The sequence below is a fragment of the Tetranychus urticae genome, chromosome 2 (genome assembly GCF_039701765.1).
Source record: "Tetranychus urticae isolate SD_2017Ah chromosome 2, NJAU_TeUrti_SD_1.0, whole genome shotgun sequence".
In the NCBI taxonomy this organism is placed as follows: Eukaryota; Metazoa; Arthropoda; class Arachnida; order Trombidiformes; family Tetranychidae; genus Tetranychus; species Tetranychus urticae.
The window spans coordinates 3,462,913-3,484,018 of record NC_142959.1 but is presented as its reverse complement, the minus strand read 5'-3'; the positions used below and the strand labels follow the sequence as shown (position 1 = coordinate 3,484,018).

Below are 21,106 nucleotides of genomic sequence, written 5' to 3'. Positions count from 1 at the left end.
TCGACTTCCTAATCAACAATCAAGGTTAAGCCCATATACCATCGTGATTAAGGTTAAAAGTTATCAATATTGAAAAATATCAATCAGCTAATAGTCAATCAATAGTTTATTGTAATCTCAACTTGCTAGCAATAAACCATTGAAAATCCCATTTCTTGCTTTACACCAATTGCTGATCCATTTTATTATCAGTTTAATTGTTTTAATCTGTATCGAAATGGATTAGTTCAAATAGTTTTGACTATTAAATCCGGACGGTTGAAATTTTCAATCAACTATCAGTTGAAACGGGTAATTAATGATTGCTTCAATGAACATCATTTTCATTTTCAATGTAATTATCAATTTATTTCCCACTTTCTTTCAACTTGATAAATTGACATTGGCCTTTATCAAAGTTAACATTAATTACTGATAGAAGGTTAATTAAACTCATTAATAGAGATTAAATCGTATAATCGAGTCTGAAATACGACTGCTTCTGAGTACATTGAACGGTCTGGGAAACAGAGTCCAAGTTCATTATCAACTGACGGTGAAGCTCAAGTGTCAAAAGATCACAAAAAGGTTAATCATGAAATTATAATTTATAAATATGATGAATCAAGTTGAAGCTAACCTTTTGCTTGGATCGGATTAAATCCTTGAAATTGATTGAACCATTCTTGGATCAAATTACATCGTATGTTATGTCTAATGTTGATCTGAAGATATGAAAAAAATTCAAAACAATTAAGCAATATCAAATGAATGGTTAATTTAATGTTACAAAGTAAGAAGTCTTTTATACTTCAGCTTTTTACATCTTTTCATGAAAATAATTACACCAGCATGCCACAAAGGTGAACTTATTATACAGATAATTTTTAGAAGCCAATTATGGTTCAAACTTGGATTTTCGCAGTACAATTTGAATAACTTCAGATTAAAAAAATTACAATTAGCAATCTTCAATTTCATTAAGAGTCTAGTCTAAATAATTGCTATAAAACTCGTGGCGAAAACTCTTGTCACTAGATGTAGCTAGCTTGTTCAGCTTTGGCTCAGGCAGTCTGAGTCAGACTTTAAGCCTAGGCTAGGCTTTGAAGCTGTCTTTCAAAATCTTGTGCTCGGAGTATCGATACATTCATTCTGTCTAGAGTATCGATATTTGTTTAGAATTGTGAAAAGTATAATAAAATCTGTGTAAAAGTGTATATTTAGTGGAGACGCTACTCTAGATTTTAACAATTTCCAACTGATTAACCATTCTTTCATGGTTTAGTAGATTGTAATTAATGTGATTTGTCTCAATTTATTCTATCAATCTTGGTCACTAAAGTGTTTTCTTCAAAATGGAAGGAACAATCGAAATTAATCTCCTCAAAGAGTGTATGCAAAATTGTATCAACCGTTTGGACAAGCCCTCATTTTTTAGATGTGAATTGTGCCGTGTAAAAATACATTCTGGGGTATTGAGCAGCCATCTTTTCAATGATCGAAAACATAAGCACAAGTTTTTTGCTTTCAAAGAAGATATTGTAAGCTTCAGTTTACCCAAGCCAGGTCAGGCTCAGCTTATTGCTATCAATGCTATGGTCGAGAAGTATGCTACTCGTTTACTGACACCACAAGGATTGGCATTGAGGTTAAGAGCTGTCACTGAGATTGAAAGAATTATACAATCTTGGTTTCATCGGATAGAAGTTCATCTTCGACCTTATGGATCAACCGTCTCAGGGTTTGCTTTGGATACATCTGATGTTAACGTCGAATTGATGCTGGATAATGAAGATGAATGTAATCCTTCACAAGTTCTTCAACAGGTCGCAATGCAAATGGAGCTTGATCCTGATACCTATTTAGATCTTCACAAAGAATTTGACATATCCAGCCCAAGGTTTTCGTTTAAACTCAACTCACCTCAGTTTGGTAATGAATTACCAACAATTCATTTTGGTGTTTACTCGAGCTCTTCGTATGAAGTTGCCGAAATTTTAGCGAAATATGCTTCACTTGACTCAAGAGTGACAAAACTTGCTGCCTGCTTTAAAATCTGGGCACAAAATTGTGGGTTTGACCGACCTGATCATGGGTTTTGGCCATCCCATGCTTTTCACATAATGACTGTCCACTTTTTACAGTCAACATCTCCGCCAGTTTTGCCTAGTTTTTATCCCGCCGATGGCTCAACACCATCTAAAAAAGAAATAGACGATGTTTACAAAGAATTGAAACAAACTTGGGTATCTGATAATAGGAAAAGCCTTGGTGAACTTTGGATTGAGCTCTTAGCTTATTACGCTAAAGACTTTTGTAGTGAAAACAACGTGGTTAATTTGAGGGGCCTTAAACTAACCTTGTCCTCTAAAGAATGGTCAACTTGTATTTTAGCAGTAGAGGACCCAGTTCATTCCGCTCACAATTTAAGTCGTAGTATTGGACGCAAAGACCTTTATTTCAATTATCATCATAATTTAGTTAGAACATATAGCTTTTTTATGGCACCACGAAATCATACTAAATGTCTTCTCAATAACCTAGATGATTTTATTTTGGAGCAGACTTCACCAACCTTCAAGACGCAAATTAATGCAGAAGATAGTGATGAAGAAGATAAGGATGATGACGACAATGACGTTGAAGAACCTCGAGGCTCTACGCGAATGGGTAAAAGTGAACTCAACTTTAATTACCATGTTAAATTGAGCAAAAAATTTGGAATTTCTTTCCGCTTAAGACCCGATGTTCATAAACGTTGGGCTAATTTGAAACCACAAGATTTTTATTATTCTTTGGAAATCAACAGATATCCGTTCTTTAAAGAACCTCCCAGATATTGTATAAAATGTAAGCGTATTGATCATTACAAAAGTGAATGTACATCCGAGAGATTACCTGACTTGTTAGCTGTGCCTAACATGTTAACTCTGGATAGATCAGTTCGCTTGGATGAAGTTTGTCGCCAATTGTACTATTCAAACAGATTGGATGATAAATACGAGAAGCTTCATCAAACTGTGCTCTTGAAATTGACTGAAGTGGTTCGTATGTCCTACCCAAATGCTAATTTACAACTTTTCGGTTCTTCCAAAAATGGATTTGGTGCAAAAAAGTGTGACCTTGATTTATGCATGACTTTTGAGGATAATGAGACCGGTAAAGACGTTGACCAGACAGCTGTCATTTCGACCCTGGCAAAAGATCTTCGTAAATTTCGAAAATCTATTTCCAATCTACAGCCGATTCCTCAAGCCAAAGTACCAGTACTTAAACTACGATTTCTTTTGCAAGAATTTAACGAATCTTTTGACTGTGACATTAGTTTGTATAACCTATTGGCGAGTCACAATACAAGATTACTTCGAACCTATTGCCAAATAGACGAACGTGTTGCAATGCTCGGTTTCACAGTTAAACAATTTTTTAAGGTTTGTTATCTTTTGCTATTTTGATCCTTCTTTTTATAGTACTCTAATTATCCCTCATATTTAAATAGCAATGTGGTATTTGTGATGCTTCAAAAGGGAGTCTGTCTTCTTACGCTTACACTCTGATGACGCTGTATTATCTCCAAAGATGTAGTCCACCAGTAATACCAATTTTGCAGGAACTTTACGATGGTGATCGACCTCCTGAACGGATAGTCGATGGCTACAACACATGGTTTTTCGAGGACTTGGACCGCCTGCAAGAAAAGTGGATTCATTTTGGTGCCAATACTCTCAGTGTTGGTAACTTATTTTATGGTTTCACAAAATTTTATGCAGAAATTTTTCCGTTTGATACGCTAGTGGTTTGTATTAGACGCTCACGTGATTTAACCAAAATGGAAAAGAAATGGACTGGAAGGCGCATTGCAATTGAAGGTAATTATCAAAACAAATGTCTCTCATTAGTCACCAATTACAACGAGTTGAATTTCCATCTTCATTTGATCTTCTTCTTTGTCAGATCCATTCTTACTTTCTCACAATCTCGGACAAGGCATCGAGCCTGAAATGGCTCGTTACATCAAAGCATCAATTGTTTTAGGTAGAAACCGAATCGGTAACCAGCCGGAGAATTTAAAAAAGTACAATTCATGGTATGATTATTTCTTCGATTCTCAATGTTTAACTGACGGCGCTTTCCCAAAAGGACGTGGTTGCCACTATTGCAATCGAATTGGACACCAAAAAAGTAATTGCCCTGAAATGCCACAAAATAGAGGGAAGAATAGAGATGATTATGATAAATCTAAGAGTAACGTTAAAAATTCACCTAAAGGTAATCGCAACCGTAAAGGCATTGAATCGAATGATTTTGGTAACGACTCGGATCTATATTCTTCTCCTCGATACAATAAAAAGTCCCTACTCGGTAACGTGCAAAATCAATATAAACGACTTTCTATCAACCAACAAAACAGAAATTTTTCAAACCCATCCTCACCGCAAGAAGCACCATCTTCATCCATTAGGTCACATCGAAATGACCGAACTCCTGGGTTACTGAACTCTCATCAACATCCCCAATTATGGCATCCACCTTCCAATAATAATAACAACCATCATCCTCATCAAACCCCAAAACAAAACTCTCCATCTAATTTTAATCACCGTTCATTTGCTCATTCAGGAAATGGCAATCGACAAGCAAACACCCGCTTTGGCAATTCACGAAATACACAGCTGGTTAACGATGATTCATACCAGTACGAGAGCTTAGAGTTTCCAGAACTTGCAGCTAATAAGCGATTTACGAATAGACGTCGTTGATTCGATGATGAACCAACCCCAACTTACTTTGTTTATTTAACTAACCATTGACTAGAAAGAAATGTGATTTGTTCAACGAGATAGCTGATGATAAGTGAAAATGTTAATAGACTTAAACATTAATTTCCAAAGGCAAATGACTACAATTAACAATTCAAAAGCAACCTACACGAGGTTTCCTTCAAAAGTAAACAGCCGAAAAATAATTTCTTCGTCTACAGCATTTTTTTGTATTGTTTTGGTGAGAGCAGAGCAACAATCAAATGATCAAATCTACACTTCTTAAAGACACTTTCTTAAATTATCTTTATCATACTTTCTCTGTTGTTTTCAAATCCTTCAACAATTATCTTCTTACTAATTAGACTTTTCTTCTTTTGTAAACATTGAAAATAGCTATTTTACTTAAGAGAGTTTATTTGAAATTTTTGTCGAAATTGTGTCAACAATATACACACAGTCAACCAAAATGATTTTGACTACCTTTTATAAATTGCATACACAAACGATATAAACTAAAAATTCATCTTGTTAAAAAATTAACATTTAATTTGACTCGATATGAATGTAAATAGATGTTGATAAAGTAATTAAAATTAATTCATCTAGCTTTTTTTGTGAAAATGTGCAATTCCCAAAAATGAATTTAAAAAAAAGGTAATCAAACTCATTTTAATTGGCACGATAAGTTTTACTGTCACAACTCCTCATTTTCATGGATATCGTATAATTTTTATCCTTATATTTGCCCAAAGTTTTAGCAAAGAAATCTCACTTTCATCGTTTTCAATTTTAATAAAAACTCGAGTTATAGTTAATGTAGCATTCATGTTGAATCAAGGTATTTTTAAATTTATTGATAATAAAAATTTCCCAACTGATTAACAATTTCAATTTATTTTAATTAAACAATTTTCATTCTAAGTCATCGATAAACTCATCAATTCAACATCAATCTGTCTAATAGACTTGAAAACAACGTTAGTCTAGTGCAATATTATATTACATATGAAGTATAGAATGTCCGCTAATTGGAAGAAAGGATTATTGATTTCTGACACTTTATTTATTTAATAGCTGAAAGTCACTTATCATAAAATCTTAAATCTATGAATAAATGATCAGATTTTGACGATGAAGAGTCTTCTCAAATGCAGCGAATGGAGTCAAATAGCGAAAATTTTAAGAGATTTAAAAAGCTAGTTACACAAATCAACTTAAATATCTGAGCAAGATCCAAAGAAACATTAGTCAATGACTTGTGAGTTGAAAATAAATAATTGATTATGATATTAGAAATATGATAAATGTTTAATTGGAAGTTGAATTGCTGGAAAGATTGGCGTTTTGAAATACAGAACTCACCAAAAAATCACCTGAAATTGGGTAAGGTCTGTGAAATCATGTAACAAGCTGTTATAACGTTGATTCAATAAGACAAGCTTTTCCACGTAGACGACTCCAAATGTCAGAATAAATGAAACCTGTCGAGAAAGACAACTTCTCTTCTCTTTCTTTCTTATCTTTAATAATAATTCTCTGATTGACTTGAAGTCAAGAGTCGATAGGAGGATCCAGATAATGAGTAGAGAATGCATAAAATTATAAACCTTTCAACTTTTCCTGTTAATCTACCAATGAAATGAAGACAAAACCATGAAAATGAAAACTCATGATTTGCAACATTAAAATAAGACTAAATAAAACCACCAGTGATAACAAAACGAAGCTGGACATTTGCAATCAACAATAAACTTACCATTGTACAATCAATGACGGTAATACCTCGTATAAACAATGTTGTACATAATAATTACATTGTTTCATTGATGTATGGCTGTTTGTTAACATTTACAACATTGAACTGGTAATCAATTAATCAATTTGGAACAAAAGAAACATCTATTAATTAATTATAAAATAAATCTCTATAAAACCGGCGTAATTTTGTTTTGGATACTAATATCAGGTACCGGTATCAAGTCTTGAGCCAATATCTGTATCACTGAAAAGAAAGATAAAAATTTCTCTTACCTGATCACTTTCTGCAACTGTTAGCGTTAATGGATGGGTTGGCATTTTGTTGTTGCGGTTTAATTCCGTTTTTTGTAAAATAATTTTTTTAAATTGTGTTAATTGTGATCTTCTTTTCATTGGTAACTTATTCTGTAAAAACTACTATTTTCACATTGATGATTACTCAGATACATTCCTTACAAACTGCTTTCATCTATTCCCGTTGACTATTCTTCATTTGCTTACTGTTTCCTTTTTTTACATATTTATTTAATTTTTTCTCAATCAAATTGATTTAATTATCTCTTCTATTTTTTCCCAACTCCATTACTTTACTTTCCGTCAAAGATATTTCTACCTCTATACACATCGTTACGAATCTTGTTCTCATCTTGATTTCTTTAATTTCTCTACCTCTTTCTATTTCTATTTTTATTTTTTTTTCATTATTCTATTCTTTCAAAAGTAAATTAACTTCAAATCAAATCGATGGCAACAGTTTCAAATGACAATCTTTTTGAATTATATCTCAATCCAACCTACTTGTTCCCCATAATTGGAGCGCTTATAAGTGGTTTAACAGTTTACCTGTTAGGATTCACCAAAACCAGCTCTACTCCGCCAACAATTCAATTATTTGCCAATGGTAAGGAGAAGAAGACACCAGTAGTTGCTAAAAAAGACAAGAAACGTGATAAAGATGCTAACTCAAGTGCGATCAGCAATACCAGTACAAGTCCTGGTAAATCGAGTAAAATTCAAGCCAATGGTAAGGTGTCCCACGTCAGTAAAGTAACGGCACCTGTTGCATCTACTCCTGTTGCTGCTAAGAAAGTTAAGAGTAAGTGTGCATCAACGAACAATATTTAAAGACTTATAACGAACCATGAAACTGGTTTAACTATTTTATCTAATTGAATGATACAGTTCTGGTTTGGATAATGAGACTCGATCCCCAAACAACCTTTCAACCTTGCAAATACTAGATTGTTTAGTCATCATGCATTGATTGGTTTTAACAGACAATTTAAAAGGTTTCCAAAAGAGCTAATTAATTTTTTAAAATTATGGTTCTTTTGCACCAAATTTTGAGACATTTACAGCACTTATTTCATACAATGTTCACGTAATAACTTTTTAATGAGCAGAGAATATTACAATATTTTTACATTGTAAATGTTTGTCAGTCGATAATATTTCGTATGTGGCCAGTTAATAGTATCTATCTAATTTTCTTGAAACATCTGAATACGTGGACTTTCTAGATAAATCATAAGTGATTGTCATTTGAGATAAATTGCTGCAGATTGCTTCGACATCTGTTAGTAGCTCTTGATCTTATAATCAATGCTTTCACCTTAAAAAGTGATATCTAAACGATGAAATTTTTTCAAATAGCTTTATTTCTTAATGTTTTATCCTTTTATCAATTCTCTATCTTCTTACAAACCAATCTTGATCATTTTTTCCTCAATTCGTGCTTCTTACAAATGCTTAGTTAGCTGATACATGTAATTTTATGTTGACTAAATATATAATGATTATTATATGATGAGTGTTTGCTTCTAGATGGTCGGTTTGATTCAACATTGTGTCACGCTACTTATTGTTGGTAAATTATCAAGAGAGTTATCATCCTCTAACCAATATCTAGATTAGAATAGGTGACGACGTGGGAATCTTAATTATCATATACTATTCAATTGATTGATTTAGATTCAACCAATTTAAAATAAATGTAATTTAACCCAAAGATTTAAATTTTTAATCTCTTTTTTTCATTTCTTTCCTAGCTGTCAATGCTGAAAGTCCTGTTAGCTCTAAAGCAAACTCGAAGGAAAAATCAAAAGAAACTAAAGAAAAGGCTGCATCGAAGACAGCATCCAAGAAAAGCAAGAAGAGTCCCGTTGAAAAACAGAAGGAGAACGATGTTCCAGAAGAAGTTGACCAACAAATGGCTCATGACACCGAGGACGGTGAATGGAGAGTCGTTAATACAGTTGCTCGTAAGCAAAAGCGAAAGGAAAAAGATGAATCTGACAAGAAGGATTCAAACAAAAAGAGCGATTCGAACAAGAAGAGCGATTCCAGCAAAAAGAGCGATTCAAGTAAAAAGACTGATTCAAACAAAAAGATTGAATCAATCAAGAATGCTGAGTCTGGCAAAGCAGCTGAGCCTGGTGTAACCAGTGAATCTGTTAAACCCGTTGAATCTAGCAAAAAGTCGGATCTAAAGAAAAACGATTCTAACAAGAAAAATGATTCAAGCAAAAAGAATGAAATCACCAAGAAGATTGATTCAGGCAAGAAGAACGAATCCAACAAAAGAAATGGATCGGTCAAGCAGGATACATCCAAGAAAGATACAAAGAAACAATAAAATTGGATATAAAAAGCCTAATCATATCTATTCAGATGATATCTGTTTTAATCTATTAACTCTTTAAAACTCATCTCAGACAAAAAATTTCTCGGGCTTAAGTTGGGCGCAATGGAATACTTGAAAGGACAATAAGGAAGACTAAAAGACACAAAAGCCAATTATTGCCAAATTATTTTCAAAAAAATTTATTTTCAATCTAATTTTTATAAAATGTTGGTCTAAGAAAAAGTTGATGAAAACAAAAGACACTCTCTCTCTCTCCCTAATCATCCATATTCACGCATACCTTTATATTAATATTATTTTAATTGTTGTTACTGTTAACACACAGGAAAAAAAGAGAAATGGATAAAAATATGTGAAAAACGAAAAGAAATTCAATATAATATTGATGGAAATTCAACAAACAACAATTCTGATCATTAGCTTATTGATGCTACGTTACCTGCTACGTGTAGCTGTGTGTGTTTAAACAAAGAAAGCTGAATGCTAAAGTTGACTCATTCATCTTCCAGATGTTGGTGTTAACAATGTTTTTGATAACAAAATTATCATACATCTTCATTGCAGAGACAACACACACATTCAGATCTTAACATAATATGGTACCAATATTCGAATATTTCCAAGCTCAGTTATATTATTGGATTGGCCAAAGAATTTCATGTTTCCTGAAGCTCATTGTGATGTTTTTAATTACACATGCAATTTGTGATGGTTCTAAAAAATATATAATTCTGGAAAAGTGAAATACGGCTTCAATCCTTCTGATTCAGCTGATTTATTTGTAAATATTTTTACTAGCCTTTCGTTTTCCTCTCTTTCTCATCAATCTTTTACTCTTTCCTTTTCTCATTCTCTATTTTTCTCTCTTAAATCTTTTCAAATGAAATTCTATTCTGTATACACAGCCATTTAAACAATTTATCAACCTCTCGTTGTCAGAAGTAAATTAACAAATTTAATTATTCTGAACCAAAGGTTTCTTTTTGTTATTCTCATCTAAACGATGAAAGACCTGTTTAAGTTTGATCAGATTTTGTTTATTGTCATTTAAATTTGAATCATTATCTTTCAGTTATCGGGATTATTCAACTGAGAATGATTCAAATGTTGTCACACCATGAAAATGTATCATCAAAGCTCGCTCTTATTTAATCATTATTCAACATTGAACAGCCTTCGGTATATAAATAAAAGCTTATTAGTTATTAAGCAAATGCATAATACAATAGTTAATTAAAGCCTTGTGACAATTAAAGTGATAAATATTAATACTCAGATTATAATATGATAATGCTTATTAAAATATCGAGGATATCAATAAAAAGAGAAGCTTATGTTTGAAAAATGAATAATTAGCTTCTTACAAAGATTTCTGAACGCTAGATAAGAAGACAACTGAAAATTAATTTAATCTTGCTATTAGATCTAATTTCTTGAATCTGAGCAGACGATTTAACTCTAGTTTACTTCACACGAAAAATCAACTGATTCAAAATCCTTCCGTTGATTGTCAAACTGTTTGAACCGTATTTATAGCGTTAGATGTTTCATTACTTATTTTCACTTCATTATTAATAATACTTTGAATAATGATGATTAAATCTTCAAACACACAGGAATCGGTAATGACTGTAAAACAATTTTTTTAATGTTAGCAATTATTTTTATTATCACAGTTGATAACTTTTCTGATCAATTAATAACACTGGCATTTTTTGGTTGATAGAAACGCGTGTAGTGAAAATCTGGCCATAATTAACCTCTAAAGTTCGGCTGAAACATCCAAGTATGAAACTGAGATCTCGAATATCTGATTCAATAATTACATACTTTAAAAACATTACTTTCTCTTGATCTTGTGATGATAAAGCAAGATGAGTTCAAGTTTCATCGACATAGAAAATGATAAAGCCTTGAAGAATCGGCGTAAATCAATTGTTATTGTTTCTACTTCTAGATTTAACCATAAAGCTTTATAGCTGGTTCAATTCAATTGTTTTTCTTCATCTCAACTATTAAATCATCGCAATTAAATATTATATTATTTTACAATATTAATTAATATCGCTCAGCAATTCAATAATTTTGTCTTAAATGTCAGTGTTTTAAAATTAAAGTTGAAAGTATTGGGAAAAATAATTTGAAAACCTGTTTCTTTCAATCACCTGGAAAGCCTTCTTCGAAAGTGTAAACATAAACAAACAGTGTAACTTGAATATTTGCTGATCCTCTTTAATTGTTTTTCTTCAGTATTTCGGATGATTAGAGCAATGGGCGACATTCCAATATCTCTATCAGCGACTCAAGTTCTATCAAAGATCAAACAAGCTTGTGACAAACGAAAAGAGGTAAATATAATGAATATTTTTGATGTGAATTCAATTTCTGTTTGATATGTGCAAATGTATTCATTCAATGTTTTTTCAAATCATTTTTTTTCTATTTTCTATTATTACAGGCTTTTAAAAATATCAATGTCAGACTGGTCGCTGTGAGCAAAACCAAGCCTAAAAGTGCCATAATTGAGGCTTACAACTGTGGACTTAGATATTTCGGTGAAAACTATGTTAGTTATACCATTAACAGCTGTAGTGTCTCTCCCTCTTAAACCAACATTCAACAAACCAACTTTTCTCTTCATTTGAATATTTAATTAGGTTAATGAACTTTCTGAAAAAAGTCATGATCCAGAGGTAAGTCAGTTATCAATTCAACCTGATTACATCTAACTAATATGTTGAAACATTATAGGTTATCGAGAAGTGTCCTGATATTAAATGGCATTTTATTGGTCGTGTCCAGAAGAAGCAAATTAATAAACTCCTTGGTATATATATACGATTATTGAATTCAAAGCTGCCTTTATATTAATCATATTAATTATCTCCAGCCACAAGGAACTTAAGTATTTGGGAAACAGTTGATAGTCAGGTTGTTGCCGATCTTGCAAATGGATCATTAGAGCGTAACTTCGCAGGCAAAAAGGTTTCGGTAATGGTTCAAGTTAACACTAGTGACGAACCAAGTAAGTCAGCTGTAATGCAATCGCAGAGTTCATTTTTTATTAACAGCAAACTAAAACAATTAAATTTTTCATTTCAGACAAGGCTGGAATTGAACCAGAAAACGTTAATAATTTAGTGGAGCATATTATCTCTAAATGTCCACATCTCGAATTGGTTGGTCTGATGACAATTGGTTCAATCAATCATAGTCTTGGAGAAGGTTTGAATCCAGATTTTGAGCGATTAGAAAAGTGTAAACAAGAAGTTTGCCGAAAATTTGATTTTGATGCTGATAAATTTGAACTGAGTATGGGAATGTCCAGTGATTTTGAAACTGCGGTGAGTATAATTACAAGAAAAACCATCCAAATTTCTGACCGGAATTTCATTTTACTAATTACAGATTTTGATGGGAAGCAGCAATGTGAGAGTTGGTAGCACAATTTTTGGCCAACGAGAATACAAGAAGTGATACTCATCAATGTAGAAAGTAGCAATTAACTTGAAAATTACATGACTGACAATATTTCTCAATCGATAAACGATAAAGTTCGGTAAAGGATAAACCACTCCATGCTTTCGATTGACTTGTGATTACTTAATTCTCTCTAATCGTTACTTATCAACTCTTTAGAAATCCTCATGAATAAAGCAAGAGATGAAACGCTTTGATCAAAGATCAAAATCAAATCTTTGATGCTCTTGAATTAATTATCTTTTATTAATTAAGATTATATACACGTAGCAGAAAACTTGGGATCTATTTTTGATTTAAACATGCATTAAATATTTATTTGATTGAAATTCAATGTACAATTAACTTAGCTAATTAATAATTTAAAGTAAACCCCAACACATGATTTGATTAGATTTGCAGATTCAATTCAAGAAAATAATGAAAGTAAGATCAGAGTTCTAAATGTTTGGAAGACATGATTTTAATAAGTAAATTATGATTGAAATGCGACAAAGTTATTTCAAATTAAAACTAACCTCGAGTTTTTTTATCATAATCTGATAGTTTTATATAATCAATATGATTTGCAATAATTATACTTTGTCCTTTACAATAAAATGAACATTAAGTTAGGTAATGTAGTGATTCAGGCGGTGAAAACGTGTCGAGAGACTGTTAATAAAAAATCATTGGTTGAACATGACGTAGCATAATTATTCCTCAAGGCGCAATTGCTAAGATGATTTATAATGAAAGACATAAGATATGCGGCAAATTTGGTTTCTAAAGAGACTTTTACAATTAGTTGAAGATAGGCCATTAAACACGGATGTAACCTTTATCATCAACTGCATCGTTGAGCTTGTATCTTTGATCACAGAAGATCTCGAAAGACATGAGTTTCATAATCAGAAAAAAGCAATCAGCTTTGAATGTGACCATACAACAGGTAAGGTGAATTAATGAGATACTTGTTCATAAAGAGACACAGTAATTTATGACATAACTTTGTTCGGCAGGTAAAATCAAACAATAATCAAACCATTCAATTAGACCTTGATGAACAGCAGATGCTGATAATCTGTTACCAATGTTACGATCCTTACAATCTACACAGCATGTTACCGTATTTTAAATGAAATGAGAAATAGATAGCTAAAGCTGATTGCAGAACGGTAAGGCAAATGCGTGCCTTAACAATTGTCCAAATCAAATTTTTCAAGCATCCAATGATTAAGAATTCATATATTCATGACTCTTCAGAGTTGCTTGTCGTCTTTTCAATTCACCATTGGTGAGAGAGGTAAGAATAAGACCAATAAATAGAATCGCACATAGAATGATATTACAAATTAAATGGCCAAGCCTGTCAACCAGTAATGTAGATCCAAAAATCATTATAATACCAAAAAACTGGAAAGAAAGAGATAGATAAAAAATTGTTTAGTAAAAAGTTGACTTTGAAAATGCTAAAAATAACTTACCTGCGCTGAGGCATTGAGTAGACTAGCAGAATTTCCCTCTGGTTGAGGATAGGTGATCTCAGCTGCATATTCAAAACCAATAGGAAGGTAACCAGTCATGAAAAAACCAAGAGGAGCTGAAATTATGTAGACATATAAAATATTGAATTTTAATACCACAGTAAATCCAATCAAACCAATGAACGAAAATAAATAGAGAGCTAATATTGTTTCCTTGTATCGATGTGTTTTATCCAGGATGAAACCGCTAATCATGGAACCAAATGTACCGACAACTGTAATAATAGCACCTATGTTGCCTGCATCAGATTCATGACCAGGAAAGGCTGATGAGATCATTTGTTCAAGAATAGTTGAAATTGCATAAAAAATACCAACATTGATTCCATAGCTGAGAGTTAGCTTTACCATGTTTAAATCTGTGATAAGAGCTTTCAATGATTGCAGAAAATACAAATCTTCTTGTAAAAAATTAGCTCGAGCTGCACTGTTGCTGGGAGATTTTTTGGGTTTATCTTCAAAAAACAGCACAATGGCTATAAACAATAAACCGGTGAAAACAGCAGTTCCATAGAAGACATAGGCGAGTTGTTTAGAAATTTCATCGATATTAGAAGAGTGCACAATCAAAGGAGGTAGAAAAAAACCAACACAAATACCAAGTTGATTACCAAAGACTCCAATCGATGTAGCAGTTGACACTTCACGTTCCCCGAACCAAACAGCAGCTATACGAGGAGGTAAATTTATTACAAACAGATTACAGGTTGCGACAATGGTTTGACCAATCATTGTGACCCAAAATCTGTCTGGTTGGACACTTGCACATTTTACGAGGGCCCCCACAAAAGTAAAGAATGACCCAATCAAAACAGTAAAGCGTAAGCCTTTCCGATCAAGTAACCAGGAAGCAGGAATTGTACCAGGTACAAAAACAAACATGTAGAGCATTGATGTTAGGTTAACTGATAGATTATCAACCTTATAAAAGGTAGATATTTTTTGGGTGATGATTGTATATTGTAACCATTGGAATGCATTGGAAGCAGAATAGAGACAGAATAGGAACAAAATGATGAACCTTTTTTTGTACAACTCAACTTTTGACCTATCTTCTAAACCTCTGATTCCTACGGTAAGACCAGTTCCACTGGTTGGTGAGCTATCTGACGGATGCATCTTGTTAATTACACACGATGTAGAATCTTCATCACTATTGATAGAGTTATATGATGCTATAATAGAGCTATCATCATTCCAACTAGGTAACACCTCCATTCGCTCCATAATTGTCTCCTTTCTTTTATTGTTACAATTTTAGTTGATGATCACCTCATACCTCATATGACCACAGTTATGTTAAGTATGATTTTCTGAATTGACCTTTAACTTGGCGGGATGATTGTGATTCAATTAGAGATAAATGTTGAATTAGTAGTTCCGCAATAACCTTGCATCACACGATAAATTACAATCCACATCCTTTATTTAATTGATGGTAGTTGTTAACAATGATCCTTGAAGACTAGATTGGTGCCCAATGGTGATTATCTGTGCGTAGAAATATAAAATGTAGAATTAATTGAAACATCAAGACTAGAAAAAGGGTAAAGTTGGATTTGGATTCAGCTTGATCTCTTGCAAGAACAACTGTAATGGACTATTGATAAAACCAAAGATCCATGGTGTTAACCATAATATTATCGGATAAAACATACCTCGAAAGCTAAAATCACCATTATTAATCATAAATAAACGTTAGAAAAATAATCACAGATGAAATCACTATTTTGATAATTGAGAACCTTTGCTTCGACACGAACTCCAAAATAAAGGTAAACAACAGTTAGGGCGCGAAAAATTATCGCATTTGAATATTTTTCTACTGCTTTAAACCTTTTAACAAAATTTGGTTATTAAATTGCAAATGCAAATTAGTTATTGTTTTTACCTTGGTTGCCAATTTTAATTAGCATCACAATCTAAGGCAACTCATCGAAAACAATTCAACCTAAACTCTAATTTACTAGCCTGCCTGACCCTAGCATAAAATGACCAAACAAATTGAGTCTTAATTAAACTAAAACTTGATTATGAGCCTGAGTATTGACTTAAACAACGAGACTTCAAAGTAATCAGTTTTAATTTCATTTATTAATACAATGAATGACAATAAATGACTCGTCAGATACGCAAACTTGAATAACAATTGGATAAGGAATTATCTCGGGTTTTTCGCGGAAACGGAAAGCTGTGTCATTTGTAAAATGTTTGCACATATTTTGGAGAGTAGATCATCCACACCTTCGAATAATGTTGTTAATGAAATAAACATTTTCACACCTTAACTAATCGAAAAAATACCAACTCTGACTGAATGTAATCTTGAAGCTTACAAGCTTGTTAGATTAGTGTTGGATGTAATGTGGATGTATTAGTAAGGCTGATTTATCCTTAAATCCGTATCCTTACGAAGTTAGCTGTCATCAATAGCTGACGGGTGCATTATTTCATCAGCTCTGAAAGGTATCACTTTGAAATACTACCCGATGATTTTTGAGTATTTCATGTGACTTTATAAAATTTGACCAAAAATACGTGAATATTAAAAAGTTATAAAATAAAGACATAAAATGAAGATTCTTAAATTAAACTGGACCTATCCATTAGCAGGATTGAAGTCATTTACGCTGTCATGAAATTGCGCTGTCAGACTTTAGTGTAAATGATGTATTTCCAGTTTGGTGCATCTCAATGATAACATAAGAGGAAAATTTATTTCATAATTATCAGCTAAGCTGATATTCACATTTATTCATTTAGCTATTCATTTTGTTATCCGATGAAACTAACAATTGAGGTTTCTTAATAAAATTATGAATTCTTATGAAGTCTTGAATCTTGCATTTAAATGCTTGAAAAGATACAGAATCAAATTAACAATGTTTCATGGTAATGAATAGCATATAAGAATATAATTCAAGTGAATTAAAAATTTAGTTATTATGGATACTCACGCTACAGAGTTTCATAATGTAACAGAAGTCAAACTTTCAGTGAATCTTACATTATTGTTAATGTTTCAATTACTATTCATTGAAATACTATTCATTGTCCCAGAAGTTATTGTTAACCTAAAAATGCTTTCATTTCTTTGAACAAAATAAATGCAAAATCTAAACTTCCATCAGAACTCGCCGTCTGATGAACAAATCTCAATTTTTTAATAAGTTCCTATCCTGATCGTACCATTCCAGCTAATCTACCTTTCCTTATAAGTTTAAAAAACTAAATGAATAGTGACCTCTAAACTCCGATTTCCGTTTCAACCATAAACCAGATTAATCAGTGGAGAACGGCCATCTTCATGTATCTCATAAAAACTATCAAGCCATTGAAAAAGACATTGACTCAGCTCTAAAAAGATCAACGGATAATCCGAAATGCTTGGCTAGCTGCAGACTCTAATTTTAGTGCATTAAGCGTTTTTCCCCTTTAATCACAATTTGCTTGAGTCCTCAAATTTCAATCATTGTGGTTTTTACGCTACATACACATTTATCCAGAGACCAGGCTTCCTCTTTGCCATAAAAAAACCAATATTGGCAATTAGGTTAGTTAATTGGTGCAACTGTACAGTGTACCGTAGAGTGGATAGAAATGTGCTTACAGTAGGCGGTTATTTCAAATGTAATCTGCACATCTGGATGAATGGTTTCACCATTAAAGAGGAAAATGAGTTTAGTGCGCAAGGGGAAAGCCTTTTCCCACACTAGGAACTTTTTCACCACCCTGTACTACACCTCTAATCAGAAGGGATATCCCCTACGTCACTATTATGACGTCGGGATTATCCCTCAACCTTGAGATGTTTTGAAATTACAAGAAAACAACAACTCTCACTGTTTGCTCACTTGTCGTCATGGCCTCTTTTGTTTACTCATTTCCTTCTCTCTTCCCTGGCATCATCAAATCAGAAAATCAGTTGAGTGTATTAAATTAATTTTTCATTTCTCAAGTTACCTGGCTTCAATTAACACGCTACGTTGTTTGCTACAAGGTTTTTGCTCTTTTCTTTCTTTCACTCTTTCATTCTCTCCCTTTTTCTGTCTTCTCGTCTTGCTTTGCTTATTATTAACACGTGCTGATCACGCGTTCATCATTCACTGAAAGATAAATTCAAACAACTGAAAAAGTACGTTGTTTACGCTAAAGTTTTTTTCTTTCTCTCCTGTAACTGAATAAAAACATTCTGAATATGAGAAGAAATGGCTTAAGAATGGTCGGTTTTTGTAGGTGTGTTTGGTAATCGATAAACAGTTTTTTTTCACTCAGGATTAGGTTTGTTTTAAAACGCTTGAAGTATTTTGTTTTGTCATTTTGTTTTTTTTAATGAAGCTCAGCTTTAGAGAGCAATGGTGCTCCACAATCAAGAAAACTAAGTTCATCCAATGAATGAACCAATCGGTTAAGGCAAGATTTGGATAAAAGATGACCATGTCGGAGGATTAAGGATCGTAGGTTGCGAAGTGAATTATTTTTGATCAATTCAATCAATTGTTCATCGGTGAGATCGGGACAGGAGTAAAGTTCAATAGATTCAATGTTGATTGCATTGGTTAAAATATAGCCGATTGCTTTAACACCTATATTACGTTGACTACGAGGACGAAGTCGGAGGGATTGAAGGTGCGAAAATGGTCTCCTTAAATTTGCTTCTTCTTTCTTGGATATGATCAAACCTGGATTAGATTGAGTACAGGATAAGATGGTGAACCATTGGCCCGAAAAATGTCTCAAATTGGGACAATATCGGGCACAAGTTGAAAGGTCAACAACATCAAACCCTTCTAAATCCAAAGCCTCCAGGTTATCACCAATTTGTTGCAAAATAGGTAGCACTTGTTGAAGGAATGAGGCAGGTGAACTCTGTGAATTGTGTAAAGCCAATCGTTTAAGGTACTTTAAATTTGCAATGGAATGTAGAACCATATGAGCGTCAACCTCTAAAACTAACTCTTGAAGATTATGTGATAAAGCGACCAATGAGGTGACCGCATTTCGACCCATTGGATGCGTAACAGTAATTCCTTGTAGCTTTGCCAATATACTTTTAGTTTTTCTCAATTCATTTACATTGAAATCATTGTATTCATCATCATCAATGTAATTAACATCCATTTCCATCATCCCGTTTTCAATGGCTTCCAAAACATCCTCATAGTGGCAGCAATTGAGATAGGCTAAATTTGGAAATAAGGCAACCATTTTGATTATTCCAGCTCTATGAACAGAGGAAGGTAAACAAAGAGCTCGCAAGGAGTAACGAATCTTGGAGTAAGCTGTTTGCTGTAATTCTTTAGCAACAATGTTGATTTGTTTGTCAGTCAGTGATGGTTGGCATATTTCTAATTTAACAAGATTTGGACATGCTGAAAAGATAGTAATCAACTCCTCAGGTGAAGAGGTTTGTTGCAATTTAAGGCTTCGCAATTTAATTAAAGTGTTTCCTCTAAAAATACTTCTCATTGGTCCCTGAACAACTCTTGATTTGTAAATCCAAGTATGTCCACCCAGAGTCAATCTACGAAGATTATAACAGTTTTTAGCCAAAGTGGAAAGTATCTTTATAATATCGGCTTCTTTAAACTGATTGTAGAAGCACAGTTTCCATAGATCGATTGAATAGCAGCCTCCTCCAGAGAGCAAACTACAAAGATATTGACCACTAATTGGAATTCTCTCTTGAGCTGCATGATCAATAATGTATTGAACAACATCTATTGGAAAATGTTCATAACTTTCTGATTTGGGTGCAGATGATATGTTGGATGCAAATGAGGATGGAGATGTTGTGGTGGTAGAGATTGGTGGTGATGATGGTGATGTCGATAATGACGAGTTTGTTGTTGTTTTTGTTGATGATGATGCTGTAGATGGTGATGAAGTAGTAGCAGAACTAGTAATATTAGTTGTACCAGTAGTAGTAGTTGTTGCTGTTGTTGTTGTTGATGTTGGTGAAGCAGCAGCAGCTGCTAATGCAGCTAAGCACTTGTATGTTAAACTGTTCATTGACACAGAGGCAATATTGTACTGGAGCATTGTTGGGCTAAAAGTTTACCTGCGAGACCTCGCAGTGTTTTTAACTTTTCTAAAACTTTAAATGTTTTCAACTTTTCATCAAACAAGCTTTTCTTGGTTTCTCTCTATCCATCTCTCTATCTTTATCACTCTCTCACTCTCTCAGTCTCCCCCTATCTTCATGTTTCTCTCTTCTGATTATATTCGTGTAAATAGCATTTATATCCAGTAAAATTACTGTTAAATAGTCAGGAAATATTTCATTTTTTCACTCATTTTAAGTTTGCAGTTTTTAGCTCATAAAGCATTTGACTTGCTCAGGGAATATTCCTCTATTTTAAGGACATTTTACGGTAAATTTGGTTAAAAATTAAACTGTCAATTGTTGAGATGTGAGAATAGACGTAATGAATATGACATCATTATTACGTCTATTCTCACAATGTCATTTACAGGGTGTTGAAAAAGTTCGTGATGTGGGTTGGACATCGAGATGCGCTTACAATTTGCGGTTTTTTCAAACTCCACTATCTGTATCAATGAAAACATTGAACCTGAACAATAAAAATAAATTTATTACTCAATGCGAAAGATAATTTTCCATAATTAGTAACTTTCTCAACACTCTGTATCTTAATCCATGATCTTCATAAGCTGAATAATGTTCTTCAACTTGGTTTCATCTTTCTTGTGCATACATGTGTGTAACATGGAAACAAACAAGTTCAATTTTTTACGATCATGAACAAAAACAAGATGATCAGGGTTTGGGTTCATGATAGTTTGAAATGAGATATAAATCGTTGAAATAGATGCGTTAATATTCAACCCATAAAATTTGACAAAAATTAATCTAAAACTTAATCTTTACTATCAAATTTTTGATCGTTTCATGAACTTGAAATATCATGAAAAAGCTCATTCCTTTGAAAAAT

General features: G+C 32.9%; 5 protein-coding genes across 8 annotated transcripts; 3 read left to right on the top strand and 2 right to left on the bottom strand.

The window, feature by feature from the left end:
- Nucleotides 1-1,076: 1,076 nt before the first annotated feature.
- On the top strand, nt 1,077-5,623 carry LOC107363382 (terminal uridylyltransferase 4). 3 transcript variants are annotated; one of them, XM_015930590.2, is made up of 4 exons: nt 1,091-3,410; nt 3,479-3,848; nt 3,934-4,341; nt 4,600-5,623. In XM_015930590.2, exons 1-4 carry the CDS (start codon nt 1,335-1,337, stop codon nt 4,737-4,739), a joined length of 2,994 nt encoding a protein of 997 aa, XP_015786076.2. In that variant the 5' UTR covers nt 1,091-1,334; the 3' UTR covers nt 4,740-5,623. The 3 variants fall into 3 exon arrangements, with proteins under 3 accessions (XP_015786075.2, XP_015786076.2, XP_015786077.2); XM_015930591.2 differs by having other exon boundaries at nt 1,117-3,410; nt 3,934-4,161; XM_015930589.2 differs by having other exon boundaries at nt 1,077-3,410; nt 3,934-5,623.
- Nucleotides 5,624-6,812: 1,189 nt separating this feature from the next.
- LOC107363429 (uncharacterized) lies at nt 6,813-10,118 on the top strand. The gene is made up of 2 exons (XM_015930651.3): nt 6,813-7,596; nt 8,549-10,118. Exons 1-2 carry the CDS (start codon nt 7,245-7,247, stop codon nt 9,133-9,135), a joined length of 939 nt encoding a protein of 312 aa, XP_015786137.1. The 5' UTR covers nt 6,813-7,244; the 3' UTR covers nt 9,136-10,118.
- A 711-nt stretch (nt 10,119-10,829) lies between these two features.
- On the top strand, nt 10,830-12,953 carry LOC107363445 (pyridoxal phosphate homeostasis protein). 2 transcript variants are annotated; one of them, XM_015930671.3, is made up of 8 exons: nt 10,830-11,331; nt 11,395-11,492; nt 11,603-11,710; nt 11,802-11,837; nt 11,896-11,971; nt 12,035-12,169; nt 12,247-12,488; nt 12,553-12,953. In XM_015930671.3, the coding sequence occupies exons 2-8, from the start codon at nt 11,403-11,405 to the stop codon at nt 12,619-12,621; spliced, it is 756 nt and encodes a 251-aa protein (XP_015786157.1). In that variant the 5' UTR covers nt 10,830-11,331; nt 11,395-11,402; the 3' UTR covers nt 12,622-12,953. The 2 variants fall into 2 exon arrangements, with proteins under 2 accessions (XP_015786157.1, XP_015786156.1); XM_015930670.3 differs by having other exon boundaries at nt 10,909-11,492.
- A 112-nt stretch (nt 12,954-13,065) lies between these two features.
- On the bottom strand, nt 13,066-15,947 carry LOC107363401 (choline/ethanolamine transporter flvcr2a). Its single transcript, XM_015930621.3, has 3 exons — nt 15,809-15,947; nt 14,091-15,641; nt 13,066-14,019 (listed from the first exon to the last, which is right to left on the bottom strand). The coding sequence occupies exons 2-3, from the start codon at nt 15,375-15,377 to the stop codon at nt 13,840-13,842; spliced, it is 1,467 nt and encodes a 488-aa protein (XP_015786107.1). The 5' UTR covers nt 15,378-15,641; nt 15,809-15,947; the 3' UTR covers nt 13,066-13,839.
- A 2,508-nt stretch (nt 15,948-18,455) lies between these two features.
- Nucleotides 18,456-20,580, bottom strand: LOC107363392 (uncharacterized). Its single transcript, XM_015930603.3, has one exon. It carries the CDS (start codon nt 20,190-20,192, stop codon nt 18,480-18,482), a length of 1,713 nt encoding a protein of 570 aa, XP_015786089.2. The 5' UTR covers nt 20,193-20,580; the 3' UTR covers nt 18,456-18,479.
- Between the last annotated feature and the right edge of the window lie 526 nt (nt 20,581-21,106).

Excerpts from the sequence above, each read along its gene's own strand:
- LOC107363382 (XM_015930589.2), top strand. The coding sequence starts at position 1,335 with ATGGAAGGAACAATCGAAATTAATCTCCTCAAAGAGTGTATGCAAAAT. Across the intron at positions 3,411-3,478 it reads CAGTTAAACAATTTTTTAAG|CAATGTGGTATTTGTGATGC; the intron begins GTTTGTTATCTT and ends ATATTTAAATAG. Across the intron at positions 3,849-3,933 it reads AAGGCGCATTGCAATTGAAG|ATCCATTCTTACTTTCTCAC; the intron begins GTAATTATCAAA and ends CTTCTTTGTCAG.
- LOC107363429 (XM_015930651.3), top strand. The coding sequence starts at position 7,245 with ATGGCAACAGTTTCAAATGACAATCTTTTTGAATTATATCTCAATCCA. Across the intron at positions 7,597-8,548 it reads TGCTGCTAAGAAAGTTAAGA|CTGTCAATGCTGAAAGTCCT; the intron begins GTAAGTGTGCAT and ends TTTCTTTCCTAG.
- LOC107363445 (XM_015930671.3), top strand. The coding sequence starts at position 11,403 with ATGATTAGAGCAATGGGCGACATTCCAATATCTCTATCAGCGACTCAA. Across the intron at positions 11,493-11,602 it reads CTTGTGACAAACGAAAAGAG|GCTTTTAAAAATATCAATGT; the intron begins GTAAATATAATG and ends CTATTATTACAG. Across the intron at positions 12,489-12,552 it reads CCAGTGATTTTGAAACTGCG|ATTTTGATGGGAAGCAGCAA; the intron begins GTGAGTATAATT and ends TACTAATTACAG.
- LOC107363401 (XM_015930621.3), bottom strand. The coding sequence starts at position 15,377 with ATGGAGCGAATGGAGGTGTTACCTAGTTGGAATGATGATAGCTCTATT. Across the intron at positions 14,020-14,090 it reads TACTCAATGCCTCAGCGCAG|TTTTTTGGTATTATAATGAT; the intron begins GTAAGTTATTTT and ends CTTTCTTTCCAG.
- LOC107363392 (XM_015930603.3), bottom strand. The coding sequence starts at position 20,192 with ATGCTCCAGTACAATATTGCCTCTGTGTCAATGAACAGTTTAACATAC.